Source organism: Perca fluviatilis, chromosome 9, assembly GCF_010015445.1.
Source record: "Perca fluviatilis chromosome 9, GENO_Pfluv_1.0, whole genome shotgun sequence".
Lineage (NCBI taxonomy): Eukaryota > Metazoa > Chordata > Actinopteri > Perciformes > Percidae > Perca > Perca fluviatilis.
In genome coordinates this window covers 21,785,029-21,800,361 of record NC_053120.1, presented here as the reverse complement: position 1 = coordinate 21,800,361, position 15,333 = coordinate 21,785,029, and the positions used below count along the sequence as shown (strand labels likewise).

Sequence of the window (15,333 nt, the reverse complement as noted above, 5' to 3'; positions counted from 1 at the left end):
TAGCATACACACTATAATAATTACATCTGTTATTAGTATTAGTAATTTTTTTAAACATTTGGGACCAAAAGGTTAAATATTTCAGGTAAGAAAATCAACAGTAAAATTGGCAAACATCCTAACATGACTTGATTTCACCAATGAGCTTGTTCATCAAAATGTTCTGTCCTGCCTCAACCAGGAGGAGTACCAAGCAGAGGGAATCACCTGGCACAACATCGACTACACAGACAATGTGGGCTGTATCCATCTCATCAGCAAGAAGCCCACTGGCCTGCTCTACCTGCTGGATGAGGAGAGCAAGTAAGAACAGCTACAGATGATTCACACAGTTTCATTCATGTCTCATGGCTGGGATTAGGAATGAGGTTTGTTTTGATTCAGTTGAAGCTGTCTATTAATCTGTCACTGTTTCTATTCATCCCTCGTGTCCCTCTCCTTCTCTCAGCTTTCCCCATGCCACAGATGAGACATTACTAGCCAAATTCAAGCAGCAGCACCAGGGGAACAAATACTTTGTCCCCACACCAGTCATGGAGCCTGCATTCGTCATTCGACACTTTGCTGGGAAAGTCAAATATCAAATCAAGGTAAGGAGGACAGACTGAGAAGATTTCAGGAAACAAAAGCAAAGCGGTTTAAATAATACTTAGTTGCACTTGAATATGACTGAGACCATTTGTTTGTGTGTTGATGGTGCAGTTTTTAATCTTCTTGGTATATTTGACCTCACCAGGATTTCCGGGAGAAGAACACAGACCACATGCGTCCAGACATTGTGGCGTTGTTGCGGAGTAGCGACCGTGCATATGTGCGGCAGCTCATCGGCATGGACCCGGTGGCCATGTTTCGATGGGGCATCCTGCGCGCCACCATCAGAGGCATTACTGCTTTTAACGAAGCGGGCCGCTCCTGGGCCACCAAAACTTCAGGTACATTATCGGTGTAACAGGGCCAGCCCATCCGGGTGAAATAATTCTTTCTCAGCATGCTTTTTCTTTGTAGTTGATAGCTTGCTGACTATCGGAATCATGCTAATGCTAAACAAAGACTAATATTCTTTAGCAGTCAGTATTAAAAGGTAGTATTGATGGAACACAAAAGTACATTGGTTTCATTATAGGTAGATAGATTACAGTACATTCACAAAAGTGTCTCACACTAGCTGCCATCACTTCACTTGTAGCTTATACCACAGCTTCAGAGTGCTGCAGTTTCTCTGCCCTGTAATTAGCCTCTCAGGTCAACACATAGAGGAATATGGAGAAATGTGAGGCTTCTGGAGATTTTGATATTTTCAAAAATTATCTTTATTATTTTGGTGCCATCAGGCATAGCCCATTGACGTAGGAGCCTATATATGTGGATTAACAAGAATAAATAAGGTTTAAAAAATATTGCTGCAGTCATGTGACTCTGATCATATTTTAATCTACTTAAAGACTATTAATGATAAATACATTCTTTTACTCATTAATAATACGTATGAATTGTGTTTTTTTTGTGTTAGGTGTTGTCCGTCCAATCTCCAGAACTCCTTTAGGAGAGCTTCAGCGATCCAATGCCCCAATAGACAGAATGTACAAGTAAGTAATGAACATGATTGAATATAAAACCAAAATTTTTTTGTTTGGTTTGGACAGGTGTTCTAACTGTCAGGTATGTTTCCTATGGAGGAATCTGTCTGCTATATTACCTCTGGTTTACTTTGTGATTAATAACTCTGTTACTTTGCTTTCATTACTCACACAGACTGGTTATTTTAAATAGGATCAGTATAACATACAGCCTTCATGAAGCTGCATCCTCTCCTCCACTTAAAAACTGCATAGCAACATATTTCCTGTTTGATGCTCCTTGTTGAAGGTGAAGGAAATGTTTCAAATGGTTGGTGAACTGTGGACCTCCACATTTATCCTGTGGTACTGGATGAGATGAGGAAGGACAATGTCTGTAATTTACTGTAACCGACAAAATCACAGCTTTTGACGTCACCCTGACCGATGAATTCTCCTTCACCTCTTGTCAGTCACCCATATCCTCTCCACCTCTTGGTGATGTCACTGTGTGCGGTTCTCTCCTTTCCCCTCCACAGACGAGCTTCTATGCTCGATTTCTACTTTGATCACTCAGAGGAGCGCCCTCTAGAGGCCTTTGAAGACATCTTTGCTAGCTATGAGAGTAAGAAGTAAGTGAATTTGGTGGACAGAAGAAAGGAATGAAGAAATAAGGCCAAGCAGGAAGGAAATGTGTTTGGTTTGGGGTAATATATACCAGTTTGCTCCATTTTCTGAGTTTGCTCCCATCTAAAAATAAAACATCAGAATCTTTTTTTGTAGCTATTTAATATAATTGAATCCAAACTAAAGTATCACATGGGTTTTATCACAGAAGGTCCAGCTTGTGAAATGTTTCAAATTTCGGTTTCTTTAAATATGAAAGCAGAGAAGGAAGTTCAGTACACCAATATAACACAGTACGACAAAGTTGCCCTTTACCTTGCATTCCCTCTCTTCCCTTACTGTACTCCCCATCTTTTACTGTAGCTGTGATAATCTCCCTCCTTCCTCACGTTTATTATTTTTGCTATAGACCACAGGAAGGTGTTTGTACTGGCCTACTCTGATTAGCCATCCGGATTACTTACATCAACTGTGGAGCTTTGGAAGCACACAAGTATTCAGTGCTGTACAGAGGTCCCGAGTCAAATAGACACCAATTATTGGGGGGAGCTTTCTCAGAATGGAACAAAACCATGAAGAGTATTTTTTATTATTATTATTGGGCCCTCTGAATCTTGGCCTTGTACCTCCCTGCTTTCAGATCTAAAATTACTGTGTATACAGGGTTTTGTTGTTACAGAGCAGTACCTGAACTTACCAGCACATTGTTGCCATTATTAAATCATCCAGCCCCTTCCAGATCTGCAAACACTGAGGTGTAAAGGTCAGATTCACTGTGACTCATTTGCTGTATATGTTGCCCATTCCTTCACTGCCTGTCCTCTGTTTTCATGGTCAGTCCTGGTAAGTATAGAAAAGTATTGCATGGACTAGCTCTGGGACACAGAAAAGATTCCATATTAACCTCACCAGGCCCAGTGTTCACTGTAACACCAGCCCCAACTAAAGGACCACAAATCCAAAAACCTCACCAGTAACAACTTACAGTCACACAGCCAGTAACAACCCCAGCATGGAAACAGACGGCCAAGCACACTGAACGTCAGCGCAGCTCTGCATGTTAACTACAACAGTGGCAGGGATATGGGTGTAAATACAACCCATATGTGCCCCAATCGCTCTTTTTTTTGTGTGTTGTGTGTGTGTGTTGTGTGTGTGTGTGTGTGTGTGTGTGTGTGTGTGTGTGTGTGTGTGTGTGTGTGTGTGTGTGTGTGTGTGTGTGTGTGTGTGTGTGTGTGTTTTTCTCTTCTAAAAAGGGATATGGCAGCATGGTTGGGTGGTCTAGCGTGTCTTGTGGTTTTCATGTACATACACATGAATAGTGGGAAAATACATTTTGTAGGTTATTCTTCATGGATGAGCAGAGCATGAAGTTCCTCTTGATATCAGACCCCCAGCTATTCTGCGGTGTGTGTGTGTGTTCTTGTATTTACTAACTGCGGTGGTGTTTTCTAAGGTGTCCTTACAGTGGTGTTCGATCACGCCCCACATTACGTTTTTTCCTTCTTTTTTTCTCCTTTCCTTCCTCCTTTTGTCGTTTTTTTTTTCTCCAATCTTTTTACCCTCCCTTCTCCTGCTCCCATTACTCCCCCTCCCTTTCCCTTTCCACACTGGATGTTTGTGTGATGTAATGTGATCAGAGACATGCATGCAGAGATCATCAGCTCCATTAAGAACTTGCCGTTGGATGGTGAGGACCCTCGAAAGCTGCTGCAGTCCTGGGGTCGCCTCCGCTTCCCTCGACACGTCCTCCAGTGAGTCTGCAGACAGACCTGGCATCAGCTCTTCTCCAGAGCAGTCCATTCTAGTTGGCTCCTAATAAAGCTTTTTTTTCACCCCCCCAGAACAATGTAGATTTTTCTTAACTCATTTTGACCAAACATGTTTAGCTCATTGACCAGTTTAGCGCAACCAGCGATACAGTTATATCTGTCACATGTATAACCTTTTCTTATTGGATCATTAATGTGATCTAATGTAATAAAATCATCAAACACACACCTGCTTCATCAGCAGACACTACATTATTAGCTCTGTTTGTAGACACTATCTAGTTTTCTTGAAGGCTAAAGCTGAAATGGCTTTAATACCTTCGTTAACTGATGCATGAACATCAGCAGAAGGCAGTGCTGGCATGTGAGGTCTTTTGGAGCATCTTGTGAAAGTATGTCTGAGCGGCCTCGCAGCATGTTAGAGTTTAAAGTTCTGCAGTCTGAAGAGTGGGAACCTGAACATGAATTTAGGGCCCTTTTATGTAGTGATGATAGCATGTCCGTCTGTTTGTGGTGTGTCTCTGCTGAGCTGATTGTTTAGAGTTACATCCCATCTCTCGCAGCAAACTCACCTCCTCTTTGTCATCCTCACCCTCTCACTCATTCATGCCTTGTTTCTGCCGGTCATTCATCCCATCTAGGTGCAACCCTGGATTTCATCACTGACTGACGCATGAAGAAGTCAGCCGTCCGTACTAACCCGGCTTCACACACTCCATCTACTGCTTGTTCCATCCTTAAACGCTTCAGTCCGTCTGACTCACCCTGCATCTTCTTTCTCCCTTTTTTACAGGAAAAACAAGCACACCAAACAGCGGCAGGTCATTCCCAAGGTAAACCTGAGACCCCAAGTTTAGGGGTGGATAAGGAGAATATGCTGTTTAAGTCGAGTTGATGTGATTTTGTTAGTTTACCATTATTTTATTAGAATTTTAATAATTAAGTTTAAGTAGGAAATTAAACTACTGTATTACTGCTGTGCAGAGATTGCTGGATTCTCGGTCTCTGAAGTTCATTGTGAGCCTGACACTGCATGATCGCACCACCAAGTCCCTGCTCCACGTGCACAAGAAGAAGAAGCCCCCCAGCATCAGTGCCCAGTTCCAGGTAACATCACCTACAACAGTATGCATGTTATACACAGAAACAAGCCAAACACACCTCCAGCAACAGTCCTGAACTTTCAACAAACCCCTTTCCTTGTTTTCCTTAGACCTCTCTGACCAAACTCTTGGAGACTCTGAACAGAGCAGAGCCGTTCTTCATTCGTTGTATCCGCTCCAATGCTGAGAAGGTAAGACTCTGTTATTGTTAGCGATTTGTAATTTGTTCTTTAATATCTTCTGTTCAAATCCTTGGTCTCCTACTTTTCTTCTAGTGTAAAGACATAAGAGGAAATCTTGAGTGTAAACTGCTGCAGTGTAATCACATTCCACATCCTTGTTGCGTGCTGACATATTTTTTTTTTTTATTAAACAGGAATAAAAAAAAATATGATTTTAAAATCATCAAAAATCTTTTAGTTTGAAAAATAAAATTTTGCAGCCCCTATCAGATTGAATACAATCTTCAATTTGCTGATACTGACAATTGTTTAATGTAATCTAAATAGTAAGGGTATAACTGAATGTATACTGTTACTGCCCAACTAACTTTTTGTGTCCTTGCACATGAGCAGAAGGAGATGCATCTGGATGAGGCCTTGGTGGTTCAGCAGCTGCGATACACAGGAATGCTGGAAACTGTTCGCATCAGGAGATCAGGCTATGGAGCCAAGTACACATTCCAGGTACTGTAAAGGTACTCCTCTTTTAGGAAAAGCCACGTGATAATCACACACCAATATAGGCACTGAAACTAAAAGGTTTTTATGTTGAAATTGATGCAATGGCCTTCAACGATACTACAAACACACATGAAGACCTAGTCAATTATAATTTAAGGTGTTGTCCTTTAGTGACTTGTAGCTGCTGCCTGCCTGCCTGGAAATAAACATCTTTCATGAATATCTAAACATTCTTTTTAATTTAATTTGCCTTATGTGGTTGACCATCTCATCCACATTAGTCCTCTCTTGAACAGCACTCATTTTCTTATTTGTTTGATATTTGTTATCTTGTCCCTGCAGGAGTTCATAGAGCAGTTCAGGGTTTTGCTGCCAAAGAACGCTGCTGCCTCTAAAGAGGACATCTCAGCGCTGCTTGAGAAGAAGATGGGCCTGGATCCCACCACGTACCAGATAGGCAAAACTAAGGTACACCACTAAATTCTTGTCATTGCTCCTGAGTTTTGTTCTGTCTACACCTTATGAAGCCCCTTGTCTGCGTTTGCTCCTGTTCCCTTCTGTGCATGTAAATTCTGGTGTTTTCTCTCTGTTCAGGTGTTCTTAAAGGAGCTGGAGCGACAGCAGCTGCTGGACACGCTGCACAAGGATGTAATGCGGAAGATCATCTTCCTTCAGCGCTGGTGCAGAGGTCGCCTGCAGAGAAAAGAGTTTCTGGACATGAGACAGGCAGCCATCTTGATACAGGTAAACACAGACGCTTATTTATACGTGTTACGCTTATAACACTTATTTTTTGGTTTATGTATTTTGTTTATTTTTTTTTCATTTCAATAGTAAGGAGAGTATTAAAGTAAAATACTGATCCTGTCCTGTTCCCTGTCCCCCTGCTTTAGCGTTCATGGCGCAGGTACTGCAAAGAGGAGCAATGGCGGCGGGCAGCCGCTTTGATCCAGGCTGCGTGGAGAGGGCACAGACAGAGATCAGCGTACCACCGCCAAAGACAGGGCGCTACCAAAATACAAGCCCTGGTCAGAGGACACTCAGCACGCAGAAGGTAACAACATAGAGACACTCCGAGAGTTGTCACTGTAGACAACATCTTATTAACAGTCCAGTTCACAACAAGTCAGCTGGACCAACATTTAAAAAATTTTTTTTTAAATGTATCTGGGCTGTCATATTTCTGTTTTGTGTATTACAGGTGCCACTCTATGCGTGAGGAGAAACAGAGAAAGGAGGAGGAGGAAAAAGAAGCTCTGAAAAGGGCAGAAGAAGAGGAAAGGAGGAGGAGGGAAGAAGAGGAGGAGGCAAGGAGAAGAGCACAAGAGGAGGAAGAAAGGAGGCAGATGGAAGAAGAGGCAGCAAGGAGAAAGGCAGAAGAGGAGGAAGCAAGAATGAGAGCAGAGGAAGCTGCCAGGAAAGCGCAGGAAGCACAAAAAAAGAGAGAGGAAGCGGAGAAAAGACTGGCAAGCGAGCCTCAAACAAGAGAGTATCCGGATATAGAGCTGGTCACAGAGGAGATGCTGGCTGACATCCTCCCTGTCCAGGAGACAGAGGAGGAGAGAGGAGAGGTTCACACAAGCTCACACACAGAGGAGGAACAGGGCAAGGATGAAGAGCTGGAGGATGAGGATGAAGAATTGGAGACCAACGGTACTATGGCTGAGGCTGGACCCCAGCTTGATGAGAAAGAAGATTATGAGGATTTAAGACTGCCCTCTGATGGGGTTACCTCCAACGCACTTACACCCACATGTCCAGCTGAGGGGTTGGATAAACAGGCTCCGGGCAATACCTCCACACCTTCCAATGCTGAACTAAAGAGAGCACATGCTCCAGCTATTAGCAGGGGCCTGTCATCCAGGAGCCAGGAGAAGAGAGAGCAGAGGAGACGAAGAGGACTGGAGCACAACCAGAGAGAGACTGAACGAGCCGCCTCCACTTCCGCCACCTCAGACAGCAGCAAGGATCAAACATCCCCGCCGAAGAGCAAAAGCCAGGAGCCCTCTAAGCTAAAAGAGCGGGCAGATAGCAAAGAGCTGGACCAGTACACATTTGTGGCCTGGAAAATGAAGGAAGACAAAGGAGGGAAGAAGGAGGCAAAAACGTCTCCTCCTACCGCCGGTCCTGTTCGTCCGTCTTCGTTACCCCTGCACACCACTGACCCTGGGCCTGACAGAAACGGTTTAGGCGATGTTGTCGGAGCAACAAACCTGCAACGCCGTCCTGTGGTGGTTAAGGATAAGTGGAGGGGGAGGAGGAGTGATGGAGATCCTGAGAACATCAGCCCTCCTCCACCTCACAACAGAGAGGAAAGGGGGAAAAAACAACCACTGTACGTCTTCTGTTCTGGTCATATTCTCTAACCTCATGTTTTGTCTCCAACATAATCTTTATATGGTTAGTATAAGCGGTTGTTTTTCTCTCTGTTCTTCTGCAGGAGCGAAACAGCCACCTCATCAGTTGACAGTTTGTCTCCAGGTTCTGATGGGGCTGGGGCTTTTTCAGCCAGAGAGGTATTTCTTTAAAATTCAAATATAAACTTTTGACATTTTGCATTGTAAAAATCTGTCCCAACTGGCAAACAGTTTATGGTCCAGTTATTCTGCACATACTTTATCACTTTCTAATTGTTTTTATTTTGTGTTCTCCAGATGATTTCCCTCTCAGAAAGCCATGATGGCTCAAAGGGAAGCTCCATCAGAAGGAAACCCCAAGGTGGTTCTGGTCACCAAGACTCGGCACATTCCATCCCATCCACACCAGACAGGTACTGAACTGCACTGGACTGGCCTGTAGACGAGTGGACGGATGATGGGATGCAGCAGGGTTGCTATTAGATGCGCTAAAAGCATTTTGGCTCATGCATTTGTTTGAAAAGGAGATGATTGAGATGGGTGAAGCACTGCGCAATGTGTCCAGTAGGTGACTAGGGCTTTGACTCCAAACTTCGTTATTCGAATATAATTCGAATATTTAAAAAAATAATGATATTCGAACGAATATTAGGCAGCCCTTAATATTCAAACTTGTTATGGGCATTATTTTTTGTAAATAAATTGCTTGTAAACGTTTTCAGTTCAGATTCCGAGGCTTTTTCACGCATTTCAAAATGTAACTACACATCGCAGCAAAGCACGTCGCTTGGCCGTGGCTTGGTAGTGTTGCATTTCCCCCACGTGAAATCCAGGAGAGGGTTAACTTCTCCTGCTACAGATGTCTCACCGTGGTCAGAAAGAACGGGGGAGACGCTTTGTTCCTCTCACTATGACTCTACAGTCGGTACTCGCTCTGAAGCTACCGGTAATCACCGTCACTCTCTCACTCTAACACACACACACACACACACACATACATACACGCACGCCGGCTCGACGCACACACCAGCGCACAAGTATTAACATCACACCACTTATGTAGGCTGCGGTGAAAGCTCCGATCTTCCTGTCGAAAGTATACTGTTTGTGTTTAATCTAGTCTGACTTTTAAAGGTCCCATGGCATGAAAATGTCACTTTATGAGGTTTTTTAACATTAATATGCGTTCCCCCAGCCTGCCTATGGTCCCCCAGTGGCTAAAAATGGTGATAGATGTAAACCGAGCCCCCTGGGTATCCTGCTCTGCCTTTGAGAAAATGAAAGCTCAGATGGGCCGATCTGGAATCTTCTCCTTATGAGGTCATAGGAAGAACAAGGTTACCTCCCTTTCTGCTCTCCGCCCGCAGAGAATTTGGCCCACCCATGAGAGAGAGACATCATGGCTTTCAAACGAGCAAAGTGGCAGTTGGTCAAGGCCACACCCCCACCCTCCACCTTGCCCCCCATCCTCTCTCCTCCTCAATAGCATTTAAAGTTACAGACACAGAAATTGCACATACTAAGAAAAGCTCATTGTGGGACTGGCTCTAGTGGCTGTAAATTTGCACCACGGCTGAAATTCAGGAAAGAGACTTCAGATACAGTATTAGGGGACCACTAAGGTCTATATAAAAGTATTAAAGGTCATGGGACCTTTAATAAAAAAAAAACAGTCGTGGCAGTGTGTTTTTCTTCTGAAAACATCATGGCCTGCCTATTGACATTGACTGATAAACTGCCCTCTGGTGGACAGAACATATACAACTTAAGTTTGATACCAATATAGGTCTTACTGAAGGCATTTAATGGTCAGAATAGTATTAATAAATATTTGAATATATTTGAATATTAATAAACAAACAAACTTCGAATATGATTTTTGGGCAAAAGTCAAAGCCCTATAGGCGACTGTTTCTAGTATCAGTAATGATACAATCTGTCGTGTAATACACTGCTGAGACAGACACATTCACAGGAAATCATCCTCAGTTCAATCTTAAAGGTCTGCTTGAGTCATATTGATCCTGGGAAAACTTTTTGACTTGTGTAATCAAACCATCCTCAGCTCCTTGTGTGGTGTTGTACGTACACAATCGGAAAATTCCCGAGAACTGAATTTACTCTGAATGGATTCATATTTCAGAAATGAACGCTTGAGGCTCAGACATGGTGCCAGAGGTTTATCAGACCGGGTGGACTGCTTTGTTTTTAATTTGTATTGTTGCTATGGTGACACAGCTGGAGCAGAGCTTGCATATGTGGCACTTAACTGACTTTTTCAGAATAATTCAGTTTTGATGGTATTTTTAAAAACTGGACAACTGGAAACTTTATTTACTTAAATTATCTGTTTTCCCTGTTGCCAATAAACAATCCAAGGAGTTACAAAGGACATATAATTAATAACCCAAAACATTTCAGAAACACTGAACAAACCTACTAACTATGGTGTTAGAAATGAACGAGTTGTCAGATATGACATTGTGAATCCACACTGAAAAATCTCTTCCCAGTATGCCACATGTCAGAAAATATCAGTCGACCGCTAGGAGTCATTTTGCGAGAGAATAAGGTTTGTGAATTTCCTTTAGAGCGTCCTGTGTTTCTGTGTCCTTCAGGTCAGGTGGTTTCTTCAGCAAGATTTTGAAAAAACGACCGCACAAGGAGGCCCACACGCCAGACAACGGAGAGTTGACACTTGCTCAGATTCTCAATGAGAGGCCGACGGGAGGGGAAGGTAAATACAAAACTGTTCAGTTTGTCCTTGTCAAGGTTCAGGAGAATTATAGGATTTACTGGAGCAGGGAGATTCATTTTATTTTATATTTTAAGAGTAATTCTTAAGTATACTAAAAATGATCCAACTGATTATATAAAAATTCATCAAACACACCCAACAACCACCCCTCCTCTTCTTTTTTTTTTTCCCCCCTTGGAAAAAAAAAAAAAAAAAACAGTTTTTTTTTCCCTATTTTTCTCAGGCTTTAACTAATCCTGCTGTGTGCTTTCTGAGAAAATACTGACCCGTGCAGGATCATGCTCAGCCCAAGCACGGTTTTGTTTCTTCCATGGTACTTATGCATACTTTACATTCTGCATTAGAGTTCAGTTTGAGAAAAGAGTAGAAGTAGTCTACATAGGATTGATTCACCTTTTCCTCCCTGCAATAGATATTACTTTGTGATGATAAGTATGAAAACATTCTCCCTCCCTTTCAGCCACGACGTCCGGACATCCATCTCGTCCTCTGTCCCAGCCCCCTGTGGACCGTTCTGGTAAAGGTTTAACCCGCAACCCAACCATAAAGATCAGTCGTGCCACACGGGTCTCAGAGCAGTGGAACGCCTCGCTGGATCGGGAAATCACCAACGCTAACGAGCTGCGGCACCTCGATGAGTTTCTGGGCAACCAGGTGAGAGAAAAATGACAGGATTTTGTACTTATTGTAGGAAGTAATTTTATCTTATTCATCCATAAAACTATTGTTTTCTTTGTATTCCCTTTTTATAGGTCAATGATTTCCGCTCCAGGGGGAAGTCGCTGTCAGCCACAGAGGCCATCTTTGTTACAGCCACCATGCAGTTCAGAGAGACAATCAAAGCCATGTATTCTCTCCCAGTGAGTTTGTCTACAGGCACACAACAAACACACATAACACCTGCTGATCAGAGTTCCTTCTTACCATCCTCTCCTCTTCCTCATTTTCACTCCTGTCCCCTGAAATTTGCCAGAGACCCACCATTGGCTACAAAGGTCTGATGACGGGCTACCAGAACAAAGTCATCCACCTGGCAGGCGACAAGCAGAAAGGAGAAGTCCAGCTTGTGGTCAACCTCTTCCAGTCGGTGCTGGATGGCTTCATCAGAGGAGAGATGAAGAAGGAGGAGGCTGAGCCTGCAAAGGTGACTACACTGACATTCAGTCTAATTACTCCAACTATGAAAAAATTATGTATTCATGCTCATGTTCTATGTGTTTTTCAGCCTGCTAAAGCTAGGAAGAAGAGGAGGAAAAAAGATAAAAGTGTAAGTATGCAGTTAAAATTCACCTCTATTTTCATTTCATTCAATAATGATTCAGAATTTAATATAGATTAAGATTTGTAATTAAGTGACTGTCTGTCTTGTTAGGTGGAGAGCCCTCTGGATCATGTTTTCGTCAACTATCAGGTCAACATTATGCAGTCGTGTGACCAGTGTATTTCTTACATCTGGGGCATGGAGAAGGCCTACATGTGCAGCTGTGAGTCAACACCCCAACAAAACTCCTTTTCTTCTTTTATGTTTATGTGTGTTCAGATATTAACAATAAATATTGCAGCATACTGCAAGATTTATATACTTTGTCCTGCACTAATTCAAAATGTATATTTTGTATCTTGTCTTACAGATTGTAAAATGGTGTGCCACAAGAAGTGCCTTTGCAGAATAATCACGGACTGCTCCACCTTCTGCACCAAAAAGGTAGGCTTTTATTTTTTAGAAAGCACGGATTAATGATGTGCTTATGATATATAAGGTTTTGGAGTGAGGCTGGGATTTATACAGTGTAGACAGTTGATGCTCTAATTTCAGACTAGATCACTAGACTCTGCCATATATTTCTTATAAAGTGTGAAACATGGCAGACTTTATGGTTGTTGGTATTCTAAGATAAATGACTGACTATTACAGTACAGGCTAGTGAAATGTAAGCACCTCATATTAATAATCAGTCTGTTATCTTTGTTAAAATTACAAGGGGGTTTAATCTTTACTAGCCAGAACAGAAACTGATTCCTATATAGCTTAGAATGTGGACAAACATATTAACTTATGTTAACACATACACATACCCTTCACCATACCTAGAGATTGGCATGGGGTAGATTCCATAAAATTATCTCTCTATCATCTCTTTATCAGGATGCATAGTATCCAGGATACTATGCATCCTGATAAAGTTCCCTTGGTCTTTGGAATTAAAATAGCCCCACATCATCACATACCCTTCACCATAACTAGAGATTGGCATGGTTTTATGTCAGTTAGCCTAATAGCTGATTTGATTTGCATTGAGAGATGATTTTATGGAAAGTACCCCATGCCAATCTCTAGGTATGGTGAAGGGCATGTGATGATGTGGGGCTATTTTAATTCCAAAGGCCAAGGGAACTTTATCAGGATGCATAGTATCCTGGATCCATGAAATAACTGGCCTTTAAAAATCTAAATCTGCCTGCCTCTATGGGAATTTAACATAGGGGTTTACTGACTTTTGTTGCCAGCGGTTTAGACATTAATGGCTGTGTGTTGAGTTATTTTGAGGGGACAGCACATTTCCACTGTTATACAAGCTGTAAACTTAATACTTTACATTGTAGCAAAGTGTAATTTCTTCAGTGTTGTCCCATTAAAAGATATAATGAAATATTTACTAAAATGTGAGGGGTGTACTCACTTTTGTGAGATACTATACATTCTGACAAAGAACAGAGTCTCCCCTGTTAATACCTTAGTGGAAACTTCTTAATATTGATCTTAATCATATTTCAACATCAGATGGTAAACTTTATTGTAGTGAATGTGTGATTTCCATGTGTGATTTCCATGGATGTTGTAGCTAGATTGTGGTGAGTGGACTGGATAAGTAGATGTCTTACCAACAACCGCTGCTGTCTTTCTGAATCCATAGAGTGACGAGGAATTTGCCGGTCTGCACTTTGGAGTGCGTGTGTATCACCTGGTCAGCGATAAGAACCCAGTACCCATGGTGCTGGAGATGATGCTGGAGCACGTGGAGATGCACGGCCTCTACACCGAGGGAATCTATCGCAAGTCTGGCTCTGCCAACCGCATGAAAGAGCTACACCAGCGTCTAGAGACCGGTCAGAGTCCTTCTATTTCACATTTAAAGCTAACTGATAAACAACTTTTGTTTTGGCTCCTTTATTGATTTTTCTGTGTTTAGACCCCCACCTGGTCTGCCTCGAAGACTACCCCATCCACACAGTGACGGGCCTGGTGAAACAGTGGTTGAGGGAGCTACCAGATCCACTGTTGACCTTCACACATTACAGTGACTTCCTGCATACTGTGGGTGAGTAGGACATTCCCCACCTGAGGGGGGCAGCATTTCCCCACCTGAGGGGGGCAGCATTTCCCCACCTGAGGGGGGCAGCATTTTACAATAGACCATCTGTGTGCTGGGCTTTACATTTCAGCTTTTTTTTCTTCATCTGCTGCTGGGTTTTAGACTGTCGATGTTGTTTATGGCAGTGTCTTTGTAAGTGGCTAGTAGTAAGGTGAAAAATAAATTTGACATGTAAGGTGGAAAACATGAACTAAAACTGAAATATGTTTTTTTTTTTTTTTTTAAAGATAATGAGCTATTAGTGTTCATGGTTAATTTTGGGGTTTGATTTCTGATTTCTGTGTTCTCCTTTAGAACTGCCAGAGAAGCAGGAGCAGCTTCAAGCTATATACAAAGTGCTGGAAGAGCTTCCTCCAGCAAACTTCAACACATTGGAGAGACTCGTCTTTCACCTCGTCAGGTAGGGATTCTCCCATTGTGGTCTTGTATATATCTATACTGCGCAACTGTTTCATATTAATGGACATCCGTTACATTACGTCCGTTAGCCATTGCCAAATGAGTTGATACAAAGCTAATTAAGACTTTCTGCTCCAAAAAACTCTGTATTTCTCAGAATGGCTTAGTTATGTTTAGAAAATGGTGTCGTCTGGCAACTTTCGCGCGCTGAAGCTTGGGTGAAGATAATTACCTCTTCTGAATGGAGTCCAGATCGGGCCAAATCTTTCTGTCCGAGCTCAGCCCCATGTCTGACAGAGCCGTGACCGAACCCGGCCCGAGCCCGACAGGCATTAAGAAATTTGTGTCCGAGCCCAATGCAGTTAAAATCCAATTTTTGTCTCATATTAATGACACATGTAGGCTACGTTTTTGTGTGGAAAGCCCGCTTTTATTAAGCAACTGGTTTTTTTTTTTATCCTCTGTGTCCTTCTTGGCTACTAGCAACTGCGTGGAGGAGGGGTGGGGGTGGTGCGCGATCACCGAAGGCCTGCGTCATATGGATGCAACTACAGTGTTGTTGTATCTACTTAGAATGCCTCATAGGGGAACTATGCAGTATAGCTTTAAATGTGGTCATGCCATGAACTTATTAAAGTGCCCATATTATGAAAAAATCACTTTTTCTGGGATTTGGGGTGTTATTTTGTGTCTCTGGTGCTTCC

The 15,333-nt window shown here is 42.6% G+C and overlaps 1 protein-coding gene across 7 annotated transcripts in view; it reads left to right on the top strand.

The window, feature by feature from the left end:
* LOC120565346 (unconventional myosin-IXb) overlaps window positions 1-15,333 on the top strand; it is a 63,875-nt gene that overhangs the window by 43,728 nt on the left and 4,814 nt on the right. For 5 of the 7 annotated variants that reach the window (XR_005640225.1, XM_039811053.1, XM_039811052.1 and 2 more), the window contains exons 13-38: window positions 182-303; window positions 449-590; window positions 737-932; window positions 1,511-1,586; window positions 2,096-2,188; window positions 3,824-3,937; window positions 4,749-4,788; window positions 4,940-5,062; window positions 5,169-5,249; window positions 5,634-5,744; window positions 6,084-6,209; window positions 6,336-6,485; window positions 6,635-6,795; window positions 6,943-8,076; window positions 8,182-8,257; window positions 8,396-8,511; window positions 10,717-10,835; window positions 11,317-11,510; window positions 11,609-11,716; window positions 11,830-12,000; window positions 12,082-12,123; window positions 12,229-12,340; window positions 12,488-12,561; window positions 13,772-13,964; window positions 14,048-14,176; window positions 14,525-14,630. Coding sequence is in view for 6 of the 7 variants with exons in the window: in XM_039811053.1 (XP_039666987.1) it covers window positions 182-303; window positions 449-590; window positions 737-932; window positions 1,511-1,586; window positions 2,096-2,188; window positions 3,824-3,937; window positions 4,749-4,788; window positions 4,940-5,062; window positions 5,169-5,249; window positions 5,634-5,744; window positions 6,084-6,209; window positions 6,336-6,485; window positions 6,635-6,795; window positions 6,943-8,076; window positions 8,182-8,257; window positions 8,396-8,511; window positions 10,717-10,835; window positions 11,317-11,510; window positions 11,609-11,716; window positions 11,830-12,000; window positions 12,082-12,123; window positions 12,229-12,340; window positions 12,488-12,561; window positions 13,772-13,964; window positions 14,048-14,176; window positions 14,525-14,630 (4,109 nt within the window). In the remaining variant the exon portion in view is untranslated. The remainder of the gene's footprint in view (window positions 1-181; window positions 304-448; window positions 591-736; window positions 933-1,510; window positions 1,587-2,095; window positions 2,189-3,823; window positions 3,938-4,748; window positions 4,789-4,939; window positions 5,063-5,168; window positions 5,250-5,633; window positions 5,745-6,083; window positions 6,210-6,335; window positions 6,486-6,634; window positions 6,796-6,942; window positions 8,077-8,181; window positions 8,258-8,395; window positions 8,512-10,716; window positions 10,836-11,316; window positions 11,511-11,608; window positions 11,717-11,829; window positions 12,001-12,081; window positions 12,124-12,228; window positions 12,341-12,487; window positions 12,562-13,771; window positions 13,965-14,047; window positions 14,177-14,524; window positions 14,631-15,333) is intronic. The other 2 variants (XM_039811054.1, XM_039811055.1) reach the window with 2 other exon arrangements.